The sequence below is a fragment of the Centropristis striata genome, chromosome 16 (assembly GCF_030273125.1).
Source record: "Centropristis striata isolate RG_2023a ecotype Rhode Island chromosome 16, C.striata_1.0, whole genome shotgun sequence".
Lineage (NCBI taxonomy): Eukaryota > Metazoa > Chordata > Actinopteri > Perciformes > Serranidae > Centropristis > Centropristis striata.
Window position 1 is genome coordinate 13916705 of NC_081532.1, and position 21617 is coordinate 13938321.

Sequence of the window (21617 nt, forward strand, 5' to 3'; positions counted from 1 at the left end):
ACTCTTATACCGTTTTAAACCTTTATACACTTGATTGATTAATTCCCTTTCTATTACAGATGGTGTATATCACTTCTGCATGACATCTGCTGTTGACCTGCTATCTCCCCTTAAAAAATGAACTGACCCCCATCCCCCAATTCTCTCTAAAAAAACATTTAAGGGGCTAAGGATGAGTCAGAACAGAGAAACAGTGTGAGGCTAAAAGCATCTGTATAATCCCCCAGAAAAAAAACACATCACTCAATATAGTATTATTTCACTTTTAGTGCAGGAGATCTACAAGTTATGATGCACCTTTAATGACCTGTTGTCACCTGCAAAAGATGCTCCTCAGAAGCACACATATCGCGTGAATCAACACGATTCAGGAAGAAGAAAAAAACAAGTATCATCACTGTCAGTAAATCATTCAACAAATGTGGGTGGCATTATTCATATTAACCCTGTTTCTGCTGAAAAAAGACACGCCGTGATGTCGCCACATGGCTGGTGACTCTCCGCTCTCGTGCCAAGTACAGTTCTCCAATGACGCAACTTCCTGCTCGGCCCGTATTAGTACAGATGATTTCATCATCAGCCTACAGTTCCTCTGTCATCTGTCCTCCTCCTAACACCTACACATGCACACACACACACCTCCTCATCTTTGTTCTGGAGTCACCCGAGCGCTTTGGCTCATTCACTCCCACAGCTGAACAATTATCCACTCTCACTGAGAAGAAGTCTGGCTGAGTTTTTGTGTAATGTGAGAGGACTTAATTGTTCATAGTCAAACATTTATTCTCATTTATGTTCTGTGAGTGCATTGGTTGTAGGCAGTGGCAGAATGAAGCTAAGTACATTTACCCAAATACTGTAGGCACTTGTTCTTAACTTGAGTATTTCCATTTTATGTCACTTTATACTTCTACTCAAATACATTTCAGAGACAAATATTGTACTTTTTTACTCTACATTGAGCCAACAGCTTTAGTTACTTTGCAGGTGAAGATTTATGATGCATTTTTATAATTTAAACCACATAACAGTATATTAAATAGTTAAATTAGCTCTACCATGATAGCAGTAAAATGTATCAGTAATAATAATCCAATAACATATTATGAATATACACTCACGGAAAAAAACATGAGACCATAGTTTTCTTCAATTTCCTGTTCATTTTAATGCCTGGTACAACTAAAGTTACATTTGTTTGGACAAATATAATGATAACAACAAAAAAAGAGTCATAAGAGTTTAATTTAAGAGCTGATATATAGCCATTTTCCATGGTTTTCTCGATAATAACCACAATCATTATCAAGAAAACCATGGAAAATGGCTATATATCAGCTCTTAAATTAAGCTATTTTTGTTGTTATCATTATATTTGTCCAAACAAATGTACCTTTAGTTGTACCAGGCATTAAAATGAACAAGAAATTGAAGAAAACAAGGGTGATCTAATCATTTTTTCCATGACTATATATAAAAATCTGAGTGGGGACATTCTGCATAATGAGTACTTTTACTTTGGATACTTTAAGTTAATTTGATGCAGATACTTTTGTTCTTTTACTTAAGTGAGTTTTGAATGCAGGACTTTTACTTGTAGTGGGGTAATTTCACAATGCAATGTGGTATTAGTACTTTTAACACTTATTCCACCACTGGTTGTATGTAAGCAGGATTCAGGCTTATCGGAAATGAAACATCATGAAACATTTACAATCTGCATTACATCATGCATTACATCAAGATGATTTCTAAGGAAGTGGTCATGCACAAGTATTTCTGCTTGTGTCATGCATCTGCAAGCTGGCTGAGAGCATGATTGGCTGGCGCTGGTGGGCATGTGCAGCTATCAAGTGGCACATGTTTCACTTAATCTGTTGGAAAGCTGTGGATGTTTTCAATGGTTTGCTAATGATCTGTAAGCCCTCCAGACTAATTCCTTAACTGTGGGGCTCGTTAAGCAATGTGATGACATATGGCTGAAGCTGTGTTTGTGTTGGGAAATAAGTGGACGTGATAGGGCCTTTGAGTCCCGATCCAAGAACAACATGGGCCTGAATCACATCCTGCCAAGGCCTCATCCAGGCAATATTGTTTCGTTTAGAAAGCTGGACAGGATGGAAGCACATAGTGACATCAAAGCCTCATCAAGGGGCCAATACTCTCTCTAGCCACAATTATTGGACTTGGCCTGATCTGGTTAACACGCACACACACACACAGTTCACACCACTCACATATACATCCCTGGAAAGGTCAGAGCAGTCTCTTTTGTTTTCACCCAGTGCTCATTCATCTACCTACATTAGTGATGAGAGGCAGCAGGGCAGGGTACCCGGGCCAGCGGTAGCCAATAACTGGCCTGGCTTCCTCTCAGCCACCACATCCATCCTGTCAGAGCTCGATGACTCAGCTTCTCAGAGGCACAGGAGTGTGGGAGGTTTTCTCCTGCGGTTGGCTGCCTACGTGAAACGCATCCTCCATCACCAAAAAAGTACAACAAACCCACTTTCAATCCAAACTCTTAAATGACGAGATGAGATTGAAAAGTGCTCAGAGGCATGTGGGCTAAGTCTCTGTTTGTAAAGTGCAGGTGCATACATGTAACAGCTTCAGTTAAGATGCCAAGACATATGACTCATTTCTTTCTCCATAGAAACATGGTTTAGTTAGAAATCAATCACGCTGTTAACCGTTTCTCCGGCTGCTGCGATTAGTTTCAAGGTGTCAGTAGGATTTTAATAAGATGATTTATTCTCTGCAGCCAAGCAACCCAGCTAACAGTCATTCCTTGAAACCCAACTTGCTCATTTTCTCTGTTGTCAACCTCAGCAACGCTATTATTAAAGGAACCTTAATATAGGACTTAATATTATGCCCACAATTCCCGTGGCAACATGGAGAGAGAAAGATTTCAACTAAAGAGGAAGCAACAATTCAAAGACAAAATTAATAGAAAGAAGGAGACGAGTGAAGAGTAATGCAAGCTTTCAGCCTCAGTATGATCCACAGTACAGTAAGTACAGCCTGTTTATATCAGATGTTTGTGTTTACACTTGCAAAAACTTGCATGCCTTCATTGAAAAAAGAGACCTCTGAGCCTGCGTCTGTGCCATCTGCAGTGGGTCTAAATAAGATAAATAATAATAATAATAAACACTAGAATGTAAATTACATCCTGAGAAGTTTGTAATGTAAAGATGAAATACAGTCGTGCTCTTTATCATAATAATGTCATCTTTGATTTGATATTTGGAAATCTCTAGCTGCAGACTAATAGTGCAAGCAAAATGTATGTACTTGTGAATAAAGATTCAGCCACTAAATACCACATTTGATCTGATTATGGGGACTATTTGTTCAGTTCTGAATCAAAAGGAAAAAAGGAAAATGGTCATGAGTGGGTAGCCCCTTTCTTCAGGAATGCCAGAATAAATAGCAGGTGAAATCGTTCAAGAAGCAGATATGTGACATCTGCTGTCAGTGGTTTCCAACATGGGGGTCCGGAACCCCACCAGGGGTCGCAAAAGCTGCACCGGAGGGTCACAAAGCTTTCTTGATTTTAAGAGGTGTAAGACAACTTAAAATAAATAAATAAATAAATGAATAGATAAATAAATAAATAAATAAATACAGTTGTTTTATATCTCAATATTTGATTCCATGTTATAAATGGGACTAAGTAAATTAGTATTTTCAAAGTCTGGGTTATTATTTAAGAATATTTAAGAACTTTTTTTTTTTTAAGGCCACAGTGAAGCAGTAAAAAAAAAAAAGAGCTAAAAGAACAAGGGCCAAGAGTTAGGAAGAAGAAAGCTCTGAATTTGTTAAGAAGAAGGCCTATTAAGTATGTATGATTGTTAAAATAAAAAATATATACAATACAGATAGAAATTTGTATTAAAGGTTAATAAAAGTTAAATAGAAACAATTCAAATGAAATAATCTTCTCAAAATGAATCTAAATTGCTCATTTTACAAAAACCTCCTGCAGGTATTGGGTTCACTATTCGGGCTTCTTGTACATTGTATCTGCTTTTCTGTGATGTCATTATTATGTATTATGTATAATATTATATAGGCCTAAAAACATATCACCAGTATACTCACCTTAACCTACTTACCTTCAGGAAAATGATTGGGCACCACAGCTCTAAGTAGACCCTGAATAGGACAACAACACAAAACTATATACAGAGAAAGCATGAGATAAAATGTTAATTTTGCATTATGTACCATAACCAAACAAACAAAATTAAATGCAGATTTAAAAAAAAAATGTGTAATGTACTCTGAGCCTGTAGTGTAACCTTATGTAAAGCTTCTTATGACAGTAATAAGCCTTTTTCTTGGAATTGACTCACTGTCATGGCTTACTGGAACACTTGAATACATTTTTTTTTATTGCTGTAGGTAACATCTTTGCTTTTCCTTCCAAGACAAGTCTAAATGTCTTCTGGGAAAAAGGCCTATGATGCACAAAAATGTTAGGTGATGTTCTTCCTCGACACAAGTGGTTTCAGAGGTGGGTGGTATGAGGTCTTGAGGACAAAGGCTGCTTATCACTGTACGTGCTGGGAATGGTGGTGGGAAGGTCTCTGACCTCTGTCTTAATGAGGGGATTATGAAAACTGATGCTCTTGGAGGAGCTGTTCAAATTGAGTGTGGGGTCCCAGGAGTACTATAAGTACTTACCTTTTCATTGGACCCAGAACACAGCACAAACACATCATCGATATCGCAGTAGCAGGTCGCCAATAAATGGGTCAACCAGTTCATTTTTAAGAGAAAGAAAAGAGATCCATTTAAGGCCCTTATTTTAGAGTCAATTGGTATAGAGGGATTCAAAACAGGCAACAGTGATACTATTCATTCCTGGAAGTGTGTCATAATGTCATCAACAAGCAGGCTGAGTAGCCCCCCCCAAACAGCTTTACCTTTATCAGCATCTTGTTTGATAATGCAAAGTCGTCTGTGGTAGGTTGGTGATAGTGTCTCATCTTCAGACTGTCTTTCTCTTCAAATGATTTTATTCTATGGTTTATGAGCTGGAACAGCCACATATTACAGGCAGTACATGGTTCACTGTTCACAAAGGACTGACCGTTTCAGGAAAAACTCACATCACCTCTTCCTTTTACTGTTCGCAGTGAGGCAGTTATGCTGATAATTATTTCTATATTATAGCCTCTAACTGCAAAATGTCACTCAAAGAAACAAGTACCAATTAAGAAGGACTCCAAATGACCAGAAAGAAACATAAAATGAGTGCAAAAAAGAAGACTACAAAGAGACCAAAACGACTAGAAAGACACACCAAAAGACTACAAGAGATCAAAAACAATTACAAAGAGAGACAAAAACGCTACAAAAGGACCAAAACAACTACGAAGAGACACAAAAACGCTACAAAAGGACCAAAACAACTACAAAGAGACACAAAAACACTAGAAAAGGACGACCAAAAAAACTACTGAGACACAAAAATGCTACAAAAGTGTAACTAAAACAACTACAAATAAATGGAAAACAGCTGCAAATAGACACAAAACAACAAAAGGAGGCCGAACAACTATAAAGTGTGTCTTGCTCCTGTGCAGTAGAGGTGGTGGGGCCCACTGACACTGATGTGATATGTGAGTAGCAGCCATCTTTATCTCAAGGCTGAACTATTTGAACTAAAGCAAACTCTGTGATGTGACAGAAAACTTTCAGGTCCTCTTATCATGTGTCCTCTGGACTCTTTGTCATTGTATAATTTCATTGTAAGGCTGGAGGAGTCAGCTGTGACTGTGATGAAATCATTTTTGAATGACATCAATAAAAGGCAGCCCATGTAAGCAGTTGATGTTTGTTTTATTGGCCTAAGATTGTCTGGACATAATGCAACGTCTCCGGTGCTTAACGATGTTCATCGTACATTTATTTGTGACATGTGCAGCACAGAGTATAAATGTGTATACTGAATAAAAGAGAGACATGGAGTCATACGAAAAAAGGCAAATCTTACAATGAGCTTTCAGGACATTTTGAAGGTTCTTTTCACATGTTTTCTTTTAGAGCATTATCTAGATTCAAAAATATGCCCACTGACATGAATGGAGGACAGTAACGAACAGAAATGTGTTCAGTTTTTCTCACGTAACCTCGCCTAGATATCCTCTCACCATGGCACTTCCACGTTTGATTACCAAAGCGATTGTTTTCTCAGCTATAATACAATGCATACAGGATTTTTTTTTACATTGAAACACCAGTTACATCTGCCATGTTCAAATATTTGACCCCATTAACAAAATATGTATAATAACAATAACAAATTTTACCAACAATAAAAGCATTTGTTATAATAGTCGGAAAGTTTCTTGCTATGCTTGATTGAGACTGAAAGAATCATGTGCGTCCATTGTACAACGGTTTATATACACAGTGATGAAAAAATACAGACATAACACAAGTGCTTAAGAAACACAAAGTTCATCTGTGAAAGTCGTTGAGGCTATGATTGATAAATTAGACACTTCTTTTGACAGATGCTCTTCTCTCATGTTGATTGGCTGGTGCAATGCTGCCTCCTCATGGCCTAAAGCACACACTGCAGGTGTCTTTAAAGATCCTTCTTCTTAAAAAGGGACAACTTGCTCTAGAGTCCTATTGCACAATTTATCTTCCAGCGATGGAGACATATACATTTCAATTTGAAAAGTCAGTGTGTTCCCCCCCCCCCCCGCCCCCACAACTGTTGGCAAAAAAGTTCAAACTACTGTACAGTGTCACGTTTTAAATAAATACTCTCCATTAACAAAATGTTGATGAGTATATTAGCATTTATAAAACTGAAAAACATCTCCACGACTCATCGACTGAAAAGGAACCACGTTAATTCAGCACCAACATCTGGTGGCAGCTTTGGCTGAAAAAGTAAACAAACAAAAAAACGAATGCCAAACAAAAGTAGCAATCCAACACCAGCAGGTATTAAATATTTGTATTAAAATGAGCTTTCAAATCCCAAACCCGCTTTTTTAACAGGGCCCAGAAGCTATACATTTATAGAGATATTTTGTTTATGTGGATATTTCTTTTAAAAAAAACAAACATTTTCTGTCATTTTGATAAATAAAAATAGAAAACCACAGAAGTATCTTGTCCGCCTTAGCGTCTGCCGTGCGAGTCCTGCCTCTCCTCTTGTCATAATTTCCCCAAGTGAAAGAGAACTTGGCAAATAATAGCCACCACCCCTGCGTTGAGCACAGAGGAAATGGAGATGTCTAATAATCTGCTTTCATACAGCACAAACTCTGTTTTGTTCTCCTCCACTTTAGCCATAGCCAACAGGCCTTTAGCTGCTCTGCACATCATGTTTATGCTGGGCGGGTCCATAGGGGGGTGCCCCATGTGCAGCAAGCTGTGAGGGTTCTGCTGGTACTGCGCCATGCTGACACCATCCTCCAAGAAGCCTACCAAATTACCCACGCTGCCCTTCTGCATGGCTATGGCACGTGCCGCTGTGGGGTCTCCTTGCGCCAGGTGGGAGAGAACAGCCACTGCCATCTCCCTGTACACCTGGGCCTTCCTCTGACCCACGTACCGCACCAGGACGGTGAAGAGTTTCTCCTGACGGCTGAAAGGCGGCGTAGCTAGCAGGAGGTCCACGTTGCCGCCCTGGATGCTCAGCTTGCAGAGGCATTCCAGCACCAGCCTCTGGGGGGTGAGAAGGGAGTGAGGTGCTGAGGATGGGAAGGGGTCCTGTGCTTCGGCTGAAGGGCACACCATCCAGTGGAGAAGGCCGTCCAAGATGGGGAGGCAGATGGTGTCTGGATAAGTGGAGAGATCCAGCTGACCCGACATGTTGGCCAGAGTGACCATGGCGTTCTCCCTGAGCAGACCCAGACACTCCCACCACCACTCCTCTTTGCTACTCGACAGCCCCTGCTCCTGCTGCTCATCTCTCTGGTAGCTCGGGGGCGATCTGTTCCTCTCCGGGTGCTGGTGGTGCAGCAGGAGCAGCCTGCCCAGAAGCAGAACCAGAGCAGGGTGGCGTGACATATCCAAGTCATTCCCAGGGATGAAGGACAGGCTCCGGACGATATTTGACACGCAGAGGCAACGCTTGGCCAGCGAGTCCTGCCAGGCGGAGGACGTGGAGAGCGGAGCCTCGTCAAGGCAGCGAGGCTCGTCCTCCAGCAGGGTGATGTAATCCTGCTCCCCGTCCTGATGCACCCTGAAGGGGTAGGATGGCAAGGAGCGTGCAGGGTGGGCGTAAGAAAGGGCGTCAACCCGAGCGCAAAGAACATCATCAATAGTAGCAATGATATGTTTAAGTGGTTCTTTCTTCCCATCGTCCGTCTTGTTTTCCTCCATGTTTTCTTTTCTTGTCTTTCTATCTGCCCTGGCAGCTGGTTCACTCCGGGGTTCAAATTGTGTTTGAATGTGTGCGGTGGAATCGCCTCCGCCAGCCTGCCAGTGTAGCAACCCGCTGGTGAACTCAGTGATGTAACCTAAGCGCTCTGTCATGTCTTCAATCAGGTCCTCTTTGTGGACAATCTTGATGGGGAGCTTATCATATTTACTGGCTTGTTTAGGTTTAGGCTCTTGCTCTGCAGCAGGCTGGTCAACGCACTCCTTTTTACTCTCTGCTTCTTTTTCACTCTCTTCTTCTTCTTTTCTCTCTTTCTCTCTGTCCTCTTCATCCTTGTCCTCCTTCTTGATGCTCAGTTCGGACACTTCCTTCTCACCGTTCACCTCAGCTGACTCCGGCTCTGGAGCAACAGGTAAAGTTTCCTCCACAACGCCGGCTGCTTGCTCCTCCTGCATCTCTACGGCTGGAGCTGGCTCAGGTTCAGGTTGGGCAGTTGAGTCTACTTCCTGGTCAGGGATGGCTTCTTCTTTCTGGTTAACTACAGGGTCCAAAATGCCTTTCTGAGCCATGGTTCCCACCTCAAACTCTTCCAGGATGCCAAAGATCTCGATCAGGTAACGGCGGAAGTACTCTACTATCAGCTCGAGGAATCCCGGCAACTGGTGAGACAAAGAAGACAAAGAATTCATTTAAATGCCAGACAAATATTCTGTATATTCATATATATATATATATATATACAGATATTGACAATACTGAGTATATGTCAAATACGGTATGGATTGGGATTGTCTGACTGCATCCAGTAGCAATTTGCAGTATGCAAGCCAGCATGCTTTTCTGACTATTATGACCCATAATCCTCTGTGTAGCATATAAATGAGCCGGAGGGTCGAAGGTGCCATGTTATGATGAAGTAGTATGTCCAGATATCATGCATACTATATGCAACAGAACATGATATATAAAGGGCAGCTGCAGTTTGTACTCAAGCAAAAAGAAAACGTATAGGAATTGGAACAAAGCTGATATCTTGAATTCTTTGGGCAACATAATGACATAACAGGACAATGGAAAAGGTACATCTGGAAGATCCGGTTTAAAATACACACTGTATTGTACTTTTTTTTCTACATGTTTACACATAAATGTACAGTTACTATATAAAGAAATTGAGGAACAGAAGCATCAGCATGTGCTACAGAAAATAGATGTATTTCTTTTACACAAAGGAGGGAAAAATGTTGTTTTAGAAAAAATTACAACTTAAAAGTGAACTAACCCTCAGTCAGGAGTGAGGTGTAGTCTTGAAATTGTTTTTACCTGGGAGAGGTTAAATGAGCCCACGGTGCTGTCATCGTACAGCAGGATGTTGATGGTGTCGAGAGCCCATGTGCTCTCCGCCAATAGGCCAGACTTCAGAGACATCATCACGCGCCAGGCCTCAGGCGTTCCTGGGGTTAAAACAATGGGAAAATGGTGATCAAACATGGTCCAAATGATAAAAGAAGACAGAACAGAGTAGATTATTGTAATTCCTTTCATACATTTTACCTCATGTTGTGCTACCTGGAAATTAGTTTAGGTATACATCAAAAACAGAGCGCATGACAATACTGTGAATCCACAACTTAAGTGATGAAACAATGAGACGTCGTCTCACCAGTGTCCTTGGAGGTGAACTTGCGTCGGGGCTTAAGGAGCGGCATGCTGGCCTCCACTGATCCTGGTGGGTAGTTGAGGTCCCGCCTCAGGTTGGGAGGAAAGTGACCAAGCGGTCCACCTCCCTGTGAGCCCATCATGCCCATCCCAGGCTTAGGCATCTTCATGGCTGACATAAACGGTGCTTTGCTGGGTGACATCCTGGAGTCCATGGAGCGCTGGAAGGCCCCTGGGCTGGGCGCTCTGGGGAGATGGTTGGCCATGGATGGAGAGTTGGAATAAGAAGATGGCTGGCGTGAGGAGAGAGGAGGCATGCCGCCTGATGATGACATGTAGGGAGACTGGCGGTGCCACTGCTCCTGCCCCGGCCGCCCGTCCATGTCATCTCTACCAATCGAGCCATAAGGTGGCATTTGGGATGGCGGCCCCTGTCTGTTGGGGTAAGGGTAGCCGAGATCTGTCCTCGATGGCCACATGTTGGGGCCATCGGTGGCATGGTTAGGAGTGGGCCCGCCACCCATCATACTGTGCTGGCTCTGACCTGAAGGGGCCATGCGGTCGCGGGGGTAGGGGTAGGGGAACTGTCCCTGGATGGGTCTGTGTTCAGGGCCTGAGTACCCTCCACCGTAGTGGTTGTACATGTCCGGCTGCTGGTTGGCGTACTGCATGGCGTACATGTCGCTCTCGTGTCTCTTGGGCGGGGGGCCATACATGCCGTCCATGGGCCGTTTGTAGCCCTGCTGAACCAAGGGTGGAGGTATTTAGTAAAAATACAAAGCCATGGAGTATTTGTTCACATCAGTCACTGATTCAGTAGTGTTATTGTTATCATATATATATATATATATATATATATATATATATATATATATATATTATAATTTAATTTTAACATAATTTTTTTTCTCTTTCCTTAAATATGGATTCACACACATTAACAGCAGATGTAACACTTACTTCATCGTATTTGATATAATTATTATTTTATCTATTCTATAATTGAATCTTTGTTTTTTTATGTATATATATATTTTTTTTATTATTTTAAGGAAAAAATAAATAAAAAGCAAACAAATTCATAAATAAATTAAAAAAAATAAATTTGGCAAATTCAAGTTTACTTTATGAAGATTATTATAAAATTAAAAAGGTAATTCTATCATAATGAAATGGAAAATAAGAAACAACACGGTGATAAAACAAGAACAAAGCATTGCCACCTACTTACTAAATTGGGCTAAAATGTCTTGTTGGAAGAAAGTAAATTACTTTATTACTATATTATATATATTCTGTCTGTAATTTATATTCACAACTTTTGCTTCTGTTTTTGCTGCTGTGACAAGTGAATTCCCCCATTGTGGGATCAATGAAGTCTAATCTAATCTAATCTAATCTAATCTAATTACTATTATCATTACTTTATCATTACACATTACATTATCTTAGGGGGTTGAACTGTGACAATATTAGGACATTTCCTGTTGTTGGTTTCACCTAATAATGTTTTGCTAGGCTGACATACACCACGTTCCTTAAATGCCTAAGGTCCTATTGAACAGTGTAAAACTACTGTATTTACACTTCACAAATGGGCTCTCTCTCACCTGTTGCTGAGGGTACATCCCAGATGGATGCATCCCATATGGCATGCTGGGATACTGCTGACTGTAGCCATCATGTCTAAAACAGACCAGAGGAGGAAGAAGACGCCACATGCTGGTTAAAATATGAAGTTACATGAAGGAATATATTGTGCTATTGCTTTGACCTTCTACAAGTGTACTCTACTACAGACAGGTGCTGACCTCTGCTGTGAAGGGTATCTACTGGGAGAGTACATGCTGCCCTCACTGTTAGAAGGTCCCATGTTGTTCTGACTCCCAGGGGGGCCCATGTTCCCCTCCAACCCCATGACATGGTCTGGTCTGAGGATCAAACAACAGCAGAGTTTTCATGCCTCAGAAGATACATCACTGACACATAACTTCTATCGTAAACATATGTTTTTAACTATCAATATCTAGTTTAACGACCACACTCTGCTGGTGAATAACATTAGTGGAAACAGGTAAACATAGGTGGATTATGAGAGAATGGCCCCTGGTCACAGACATACAAAAAAATGCTTTTGGCTTTTTTTTAATTGTTTTTACATCTCTGTGTAGTCTTATGTCTCTTTCTGGTTATGCTGTGTCTCTTTGTAGTCATTTGTTGTCTCCTTGTGGTTATTTTTTGTCTCTGTGGTCATTTTTTGTCTCACTGTGGTCGCTTTGTGTCTCTTTGTGGTTATTTTTTGTCTCATTGTGGTCGCTTTGTGTCTCTTTGTGGTGTATTTGCCCCTTTTAAGTCATTTTTGTCTCTTTGTGGTCGTTTTGTGTGTCTTTATAGTAATTTGTTGTCTATTTGTGGTTGTTTTGTGTGCCTTTGTGGGTCAATTTAGAATCTTTGCCCCTGATACAATTGCCCCTCAACCTGTGCGTGTTTGGAAAGTTCAGTAATCCATCCATGCAGGTACATACAACAAATAAAAACACTACAGTAGCTCCTAAGAGGTCATCTTATGGAAAAAAAGGAGATTTTACAGGTTCTCCACCCTCTTCTGCTGATTTGTGTGCCTACCTCCTGTCGTAGCCTGGCCCGTACGGATACTGGGGCCGTTGGCTCATGCTCAAGGCTGAAGGGGGTCGACCATACATGTCCTGCATGCCCCCAGCGGGCATCTGGCCTGGCATGTAGGGATCAGCTCCAGCCACTGTGAAGGAGGAAAGCAAATGAGGTAAATGCATCTCAGGTTATCTGATATAATACACAGTGTGCATGAAAATTAAGATTTTAACAGACAAAAAGCTAAAAAAAAAAAACCAATACTAATTATTCTGCAAACATGCAACAGATTCATGCTTGTTATGTGCATGAACCTCATTTTCTGCTTACCACCAGGTGGCAGCATTCCTCTATGAATATTCACCACTTTCCATGATTAAACCTATTGTTCTGAGGCTGTAACTGTTGTTATGCAGCTAACATCCACCATATTATTCATTCAGACTCCATTCTCCCCAGCCTTCAGAGGAGCCGCCATCCTTTCTAAAACTACTGTTTGTTCTGAAAACTAAACCGCATGAGTTGGTCAAAACAGGTGCTTCTCAGCAGGATGGAAAGGATGAAAGGTTGAAAACGAGGAGGATGAAAAGGACGAACAAAGTTAGGATGAGACGAAGGCTAAGCTACAAGAACATCAGACGAGCCGGTGTGTTTTCGATAAAGGGATGTGTGGCGTTACAAACAGTTCTCATCTCCTTTCATAGTTCTAGTAGTAAAACACACACACACATCTGTCCTGATTAGACAATGAATTAGAATGAGACAGACCAAAGAACAAAGCTTTAGGATACATGAGTCATTTTGACGAAGAGCCATGTAGGTTTATTCAAGTTCTTGATGAAGTTTTAAAATTTAAATATCCCCATTTAAAGTTGAAATGACAATACAAAAAAATTGATTCAAATGGGTTTTCTCGCAACAACAAAAAAAAAACCATGTAGTTCACACAAGTCTGGAAGTTTTTTGTGAAACAGGTTTAGGGTTTGGTGTTTAGGTGAAAGGGTGTCACAGCGTGTGCCTCACTCACTCTTCCTCATCCCAGCAAAGGGGTCCTTGGCGTCGTACTGCATCCTCATCATCATGTCAGGCATGCCGAGGCCCTGCTGGTAAGGAGCTGAGGGGGGCAGGGAGGCAGCACGCTTCTGGAAGGCCGGGTCACTCACCTCCGAGAAGGGGTCCTGTACACTCACACTGCTCCTGGACAACGTGGGGGGCAGGGAGAGACAGGGAGGAGAGAGAAGAGAGAGAGAGAGAGAGAGAGAGAGAGAGAGAGAGAGAGAGAGAGAGAAGAAAGTGGAAGCTGTGAGATAGAGGAGGAGCTCTTGGATTGCACACATTGAAAATATGTGTGCTGTGATGGAGTTCTATGCTTCTATTTTTTGAGATTTTTTTTATTATGTCATTTTGAATTCTTTCATTGATGGATGTTTCATTTTTGATATGAAATACCTCAGATATTGCGATGATATTGAGTATTTTAACAGCTGTTGATATTTTCTGATTTTGTTACCAACATAGCGTTACAACTGTGCAATATGCAGTCACGAAACTATACAGGTGTGTAGCTGAAATCAAAATGAAGGTTGAGTTCAAGGATGGGTGTGGTCGGAGCAAAGGGTGCCAGAAGTAGGACAGGATGGGGGACAGATAGAAAGACATATGGCGAAGTAGTAGCAGTTCTGTTATGGTTCCAGCTACAGTAGGTGTGTCCGGGACTACATTGCCATGATGACGCACACAGAGCCACAAGCTGAAAAAGAACTACTTCTACTCTCTCAGGCTGCAAATAAAATCTGCCACAAAAAAGGCTCCCATCCTTTATAATCCTTCAGTAAGAAATCAGCAGAGATGAGAGACATTCTTTTTTCTTCTTTTAAGTAAAAGCCTTAAATCATCATATAAAGTGCAACAAAGCATAATATGGATTTCAATCTCTTCTAAATCACTTGAAATCTGTGGATAATGGTGTATTGAACATAATGGTGCACATAAAGATCTTTGTCTTTTAGTCAAATCCTGCTTCACTACACTATAGTTGTTTACAATTTACATCTGTGCCATCCATCAACACAACACTTGTTCATACATAAGGAACAATTTGTGCTGACTGACACGAATATTGCACTGTAAGTTGTTTTACAAAATCAAGTAATGTGATCATAAAGAAAGAAAAAGCTGCTACTGTGATAGCAAAAGCAGTAACAGTATGAATATAAGTAGTAGAGCTGTGGTAAACGCATCACTTTAAGAAGTACTGCAGTGGTAGCATCAGTGGTGCAGTATGTGTGTGTGGTACCTGTTGGGGGGCAGTGGTGTGACCTGTCCCAGAGGGGTGGTGGCAGGTGTGGGGGGCTTCAGATCCCCTGGTGCCTCGGCTGTAGAGCTGCTGCCAGAGGACTGAGGCGTCTGTGGGCCTTGTAGGGAGCCGCCTGAATTAGCTGCAAGACACAAGTATCCTTTTTATTATCTTTATAGCTTGAAGATTCACAAAACTCACAGTAAAAACTCTAACACATTCAGACCGCAGGGCTCCCCCGTGTCTTCTGATATGATCTTGAAGCTGGTTTGAGTTAGAGCGGCCATAGTGGGCTTTTCGCTGCAGCAAAGGGCTGTATTAGAGAGATAACTTTGGACTTAAGGCCAAAGCACTAACAGTGTTACCCTACATGAAAACTGAGCTCTAGCAAACAGCCTACATGAGGGCAGAGAAGATGAGTACAGAGGGATTGCTTAAGAGAGGCCAGTGGTGGAAAAGGAGAAGGAAAGGGAGGCAGGAGAAGAGGAAACAGTGAAGACAAGGGAAGGATTTCTCAGAGGAATTGCCCACTTGGGCGTTTGCAGCAATGCTCTTTTTTTTGAAAGTTGTTTGAAGATGGTTGAGCTGGCCTTTTTTTTTTAAGGTGTGCCATGGACTTGATGAGGAGTTCATGTGGTGGGCTAAGCCTGGGGGCACAGAAGAAAATACAGTGTATGCATCACAGACTGTATAAAAGAAATGGACGTAACCACCATGACATCACCCATTGGTTTGTGGACTACGGTTTTGAAGCCTCGAGCTTGGCAATTGGCTGTTGCCATTTTGTCTTTTTGGAGCCACAAGTGAACAATTTTGGAAGAGAAGGCGGAGCAAAGTCATCTTCTAGTTAGTTAAGAGTGTCTTTTAGTAAAACTGAACACTGAGCAAGACATTTTAGGCAACCAAAATGTTAGAACTAACTTTCATGGACTCAAGACACCCCAGCTACACATATAATAACACAGCTATTTAAATGTATACAGTGCCATAGATAGGCATTGCTACGTTTCTATCCTGTTTAACATGTCAGGTAGTAACAGTTAGTCAATCACAAGGTTGTGGGGATGCTCTAAAGCGTACCCTGTTTTATCGTCTGTTTTACTCTAAAAGGGAACATCATTTATTTAATGAACATAATGCTGTATTGAAGTACACCTGAAACAAGCAACTGAGACCATAAACTCATTCGGAAAATGTTTACTGAAGAAATAAATCAAGCGAGAAGTAGGATAATTTTCTCATAGATGTCTATACAATCAGACTTATTTTTGCCCCCTGCTGGTCATTAGGAAGAATGCAGGTTCAAGGTACTTCAGCAGTCGCATCACTCTTCAGATCCTATTATATGGTTTAGGATCTATATCTACTACTACTATCATTAATGTCTTGAGTAAATAAAAATGATGTGAAAGCTAATTATTTAGCAAACAGACCCTAAATATGAGTGAGAAGCTTGAGAAAGTGTGTGCTCAGGGCCTCCTCTTAGAAAAAACCCATCCCCTCAGTCACACAGAGAGAGACTCCAACTGAGGTTAAAATTGGGTTAGTGTGCTCTTTAGTTATGACACCATATTTCTGTGAATTTCTCAGTTCAGATGACTAGAAAATTATAAGAGTGCCGAGCAACAAGAGCCCAACACACAAAGAACCCCCAACCAGATAAAACCAAGGGATACAAATTCCCAGAAGCAGGTTTAATGGAAAATGTGGACCGTTCCGGCTAAAAAGATGACAAAGACGGAGGAAGAGAGAATATGAAAGTATCCTAATGAGCATTTAGCGTAAGAAGACTTTCTCTGGAACAGCCTCTGTGGCCTTTCCCTGCACCGCACGTTTCCATGGAAGAAAAAAAAGAAAAAGACTTAAGCTTTAAAAATTCATGCTAATTCTGAATTATTCAATGATACCCCCTGCGTGTACATCATAAGAGATGGAGAGAAAGAGAAAGAGAGAGCGAGACGGGGAGAGATGGTTATCCCATGATGATGAGCAGAGGTAGGGAAGAGGGCAGAGAAGGGGCAGTGAGCATTAGGGATTCTTCAATTCCTGGGATATGGCAGCTTCAGACGAACACGCACACACACGTGCAGGAGTGCAAACAATGGTGGGGTTAGCCAAGGTTAAGAGGTTTACCATTCCTCAAGAGCAAGCGAGCAGACAGACAGATACATAATACCAAGCAGTGGGTTACAGCGATGGAGCGGAGGTGGAGGAGGCCATGAACTCAAGTGCCCTCTGCTCCACATTTAGAGGGAGAAAAGAATGACAGAGGAGGCGATGAGGGAAAAAAAGTGTGTGCAAGAGGATAACATTTAATATGTGCACAGTGTATGTGTGTGTGTCAGCGGGTGACATAATCCAGAGGGGTGGTAGTGGTTAAGGGGGGGAGAAAAAAAAAAGTCAGTCAGCCGAGCCAGTTTTGTGAATGAAAGGTGACGGCAAGGTCAAGTTTGTTTACGTTCTACATTCCAGTCCTCATTAATCACTCCCCACACCCCGCCACCACAACTACACACATACACACACCCTCTCCACCCCACCACCACCACCCCCACCAGCCCCCTGGACAAGCTCCCTCAGTGACATCATCGGCTGTCAGTCTAAGTCTATATATAGCATGGCAGGGTGTCAGTAGGGCAGTTTGCACTTTGGAGCATGAAAGCACAGATCCTGGATCAAAACAGAGGCATACTGAGGAAATGGATGGGATTTTTTTATGCTTGGTATTCAGCACTTTTCATAACAGAGTTTACCCTAAACAGCCAAAGATTTAGAAGTAGGGTGTGTAAGTAAAAAACCGTCAAAGACAAAAGGATCCTAACCAAAAGTGAACTCCTCAAGTAATCTTGTACATCTTAAAATCCTATTTGTTTTGAACATTATTGACATATTAAAGGGGACTTATTTTGCTAATTTCAGGTTCATACTTGTATTTAGGTCTCTAATAGAACATGTTTACATGCTTTCATGTAAAAAAAAAAAAAAGATTCTTTTCATACTGTCTGTCTAAATATACCTGTATTCACCCTCTGTCTTAAATGCTGAATCATAGCATCTCCATGTTTAAAAAGCCCAGTCTGCTCTGATGGCGTTTTGATACTCTCACAGAATTTTTTATACCTGCTTTATCATAAAAAAAAACAAGGAATTCTACAAAACTGCATCTTTAAATTGTATGTATTCACTTGATGCACTATAATCATGAAAAAATGATGCATTGCAACAAACAACATCAATTAAGTGATATAGATTGTAATTCAAAACATAGGTTAAAATTGGTGTTGAATGTTTTATCATGGTTTAAAATTACAAGAATATGTAAATCCCTCTTTGTCCTGGTTTCAACACTTTATCATAAAATGAAATTGACTCAGATTCTTTTGATGATATTATTTCATATTCATTAATTTATATAAAAACTTTTAATACAAGAACAGTTTCATGCTTTTGATTGATTCAACATAGTAATAATCCCTGACTGTGCAGGTCACAGCTGATTCTTTCACTGCTACAGTATATAAATTCAAATTTGAACCAGGCAGTCTGTGTGTAAATTGTGAGGGAGGTCTTTAACAGACAGGTTTGGGTAATAAAGTCTGCCTTTACTTTTCCCCCTTTCAAATAAGTTTAGTTAACCTGTGGGTTTATTACTGCTCGTGTTTCTTGGTGTTTCTCTGCTTAGTTATCTTGGTGAGCACAATGTTGGAATGAATAAAAATACACCACAAAAAATACACAAAAAGTCCATTTTTCTTTTACATTATTATGCAGGCGATATAAAAATTATGCAGTGGATCTCACTTCAATCAAGTGATGCAACAGCACGAGCAATTTACTGTTTAATGCTGCATATCCAAAAGGTGGCCCAAACATCCCGGGTATTGACCTTATTATATTTTGCGATATCGACGCATCTCTGATTGTGTAAAATGGTCCCATCAGCTGGTGCGGGCAAAATGAGATTCTGTGAAATTGGCGTGGTTAGGTCCTGTTGATTAGATGAGAGGGGGGCTGAATTGTGAATTTCTAAAGTGGTATGAAGCAAAAGGGAATATAAATTCATTCATATGTGTTTATACATGTGTGTGGCTCATGTGTATTGTATGCATGTGTGTGTGTATGCAAATGAAGGCAGATGCTCTTTTCCACCTACCAGGAAAAGCAATCTGCAGTGTCTCAGGCAGGTGAAGTGCTCTGATGTTCTATTTAAAAGCCGGGGTCACTTTTCTCATCTCCGCTGCAAATTAGAGACGTGACCTTACCGCTCCATATCGCTCCAACTCTTTCTCTCCCCTCTTCTGATCCTCACGTCATAATTGTGCACAGAGACACACGGTGTGAACAGGTAATATACACAAACAAAACGCACCCTGTGTGTTACAGTGCTGCACCAAAACAATATTCCAAAGCGCTGTAATCAAATAAAGGTCAGTCCCAGGGTTCGAGGTACAAGTGGTGATCGTATCGTAGCTCACCTTCATTAACTGATCACCTCTAATCAAAACAGTGCTTATGTTCCCTCTTCTCTCTTGGGTTTTAACGTGTTTTCATGTATTCGTGTTGCGTTCTTGTGTGCCGGATTTAATAATAATATAGCACACAATCAGTTTGGCCAAATGACATTGCTGACAACGTTTCCTCTCTTAGGTTTGGTATCTGCAATGTTGTTTATTTGTCATTTGTAAACACTGTGACAACCAAGAGTGCCAAATCTCATGTCAGGTAGGATTTTCTTTTTGTAATATGGGTAAACTGTAACTTCTGTCTTTGCAGCAGTTGTGGAAAAAGTATTCAGATCCTTCACTATAGTAAAAGTACTAATACCACACTTTGAAATTACTCCACTACAAGTAAAAGTCCTGCATTCAAAACCTACTTAAGGGAAAGAACAAAAGTATCAGCATCAAAATGTACTCAAATAGTTAAAGTACTGGCTATGCAGAATGAACCAGTCTCAGACTGTTTTATATATTATAAATATACTATTGTATTTTGTATTTTGATGCGTTTATTTAAGTATTTCATTTTAAGTAGCATTTTACTGTTGTCCAGGTTGGGCTACTTTTAATGACTTTTTATGTGGTTTCATTTATAAACATGTTTTCATGTTAAATCTTGACCTGAATAGTAACTAAAGCTGACAGCTAAATGTAGTGGAGTAAAAAAATCTAAATTTGCCCCTAAAATGTAGAGAAGTAGTTAAATATGTGGACATACTCATGTAAAGTACACGTACCTCAAAACTGTATTTGAGTAAATGTACTTAGATACATTCCACCACTGCTTTGCAGTCATGGATAGACATAGTAAATGTATTTAGTTTTGGCTCAATTTTTAATCTTCTGATGTGCACAGCAGCTAAAATAATGTATAAAATGAATATTGTCGGTCACCCAAAACCTAAGCTGGGGAACTAATTTACACAACCTGCTAATTAAACTTTCTATGATTTTGCAGATGCAACTACTATGTCTGCCAGTTCCCAGTCCTCCAAGATGCTAGCATGGCAGCTCCCTTCACTACGAGCTCTCTGACTCAGCTGCGGAGCCTTTATTGTGGTGATGTTGTATGCCTCATAGTCATGAATACAGATCACTCTTTCTCTGATGATTCCTGACACCTGTAGTTTGATCAGCAGCACCTGTTGTTTAGCTGCCGACAGATGGGAGAGTGGAGCTGTGAAAAAACCCAGCCAACGAGTCTGTTATCAGGCCTTACCAGGTGAGGGTGGCTGGATCTTGACCTGCTTCCTGCTGTCCCCTCCAGCCATGCTGCTGCCGCTGCTGCTGCTGTCTGCCGGCGGCTCTTCTCCCCTCTCCATCTTGCACTCATAGGCGAACAGATACTGGATATACTGCTTCTTGAGTGAGCTGGCAGAGCTGCTGGATGTACCCACGTTTAGGGTGGAGGACAGCTCGCGCCACTTCTTGTTCTTGTTTACCTGAGTGGTTGAAGGTTGCAGAAGGGGACAAGGATGAGGATCGCAATTTGTGCAATTGTTCTCATGTCCTCTCTTTATATAGTAATGTATCCTAGTAACATCAGCCACACACTTGTCATTTTGCCTGGAGTATGGTAGACCACAGTCTGCTGAATTGAATCTAAATAATCAATTCCATGACAGTGCACTTAATGTTTTTATTCATATTACAACCACAGAGTTGTAGGTCACTGTTGAATACAGTATACTGCGCATACTTTTTTAAGGAAAAAAAAGAAGTACCACATCAAATGGCTAAAAGTATGTAGACATACTTGACCACATACTTATAATCTGAGGCCTTTTTTCATGTTCTTCAGTTCCAATGTGATAATATAATAATAATAGAGCACTTCTAGTTTTGTGTTTAGAAAAGGTTATTTCCTGTTTCAAACAGCCAGCAAATGTATTGCAAATTTTGACTGAATTTTGAGAAAATCTGCAATAGAAAATGCAGAGAAAGCACACTGGTGGAAAATATATTCAGACCTCTTATTTAAGTAAAAGTAGTAATACCACACTGTGAAATTACTCCAAGTAAAAGTCCTGCATTCAACACTTACTTAAGTAAAAGTACAAAAGTATCAGCATCAAGATGTACTTAAAGTATCAAAGTAAAAGTACTCACTATGCAGAATGGCCCCTCTCAGATTGTTTTATATATTCTAAATATATTATTGGATTATTATTATTGATGCATTTATGTAAGC

The 21617-nt window shown here is 40.7% G+C and overlaps 1 protein-coding gene across 1 annotated transcript in view; it reads right to left on the reverse strand.

Moving 5' to 3' along the window:
- Positions 1-5901: 5901 nt before the first annotated feature.
- The window catches only part of LOC131988057 (AT-rich interactive domain-containing protein 1B-like), a 147463-nt gene continuing 131747 nt past the window's right edge, over positions 5902-21617 (reverse strand). The window contains exons 11-19 of the mRNA XM_059353062.1: positions 20646-20868; positions 14928-15069; positions 13659-13828; positions 12647-12779; positions 11833-11952; positions 11632-11707; positions 10026-10764; positions 9686-9816; positions 5902-9021 (exon numbers count right to left, since the gene is read on the reverse strand). Coding sequence (XP_059209045.1) covers positions 7192-9021; positions 9686-9816; positions 10026-10764; positions 11632-11707; positions 11833-11952; positions 12647-12779; positions 13659-13828; positions 14928-15069; positions 20646-20868 — 3564 coding nt within the window. The 3' untranslated portion in view covers positions 5902-7191. The remainder of the gene's footprint in view (positions 9022-9685; positions 9817-10025; positions 10765-11631; positions 11708-11832; positions 11953-12646; positions 12780-13658; positions 13829-14927; positions 15070-20645; positions 20869-21617) is intronic.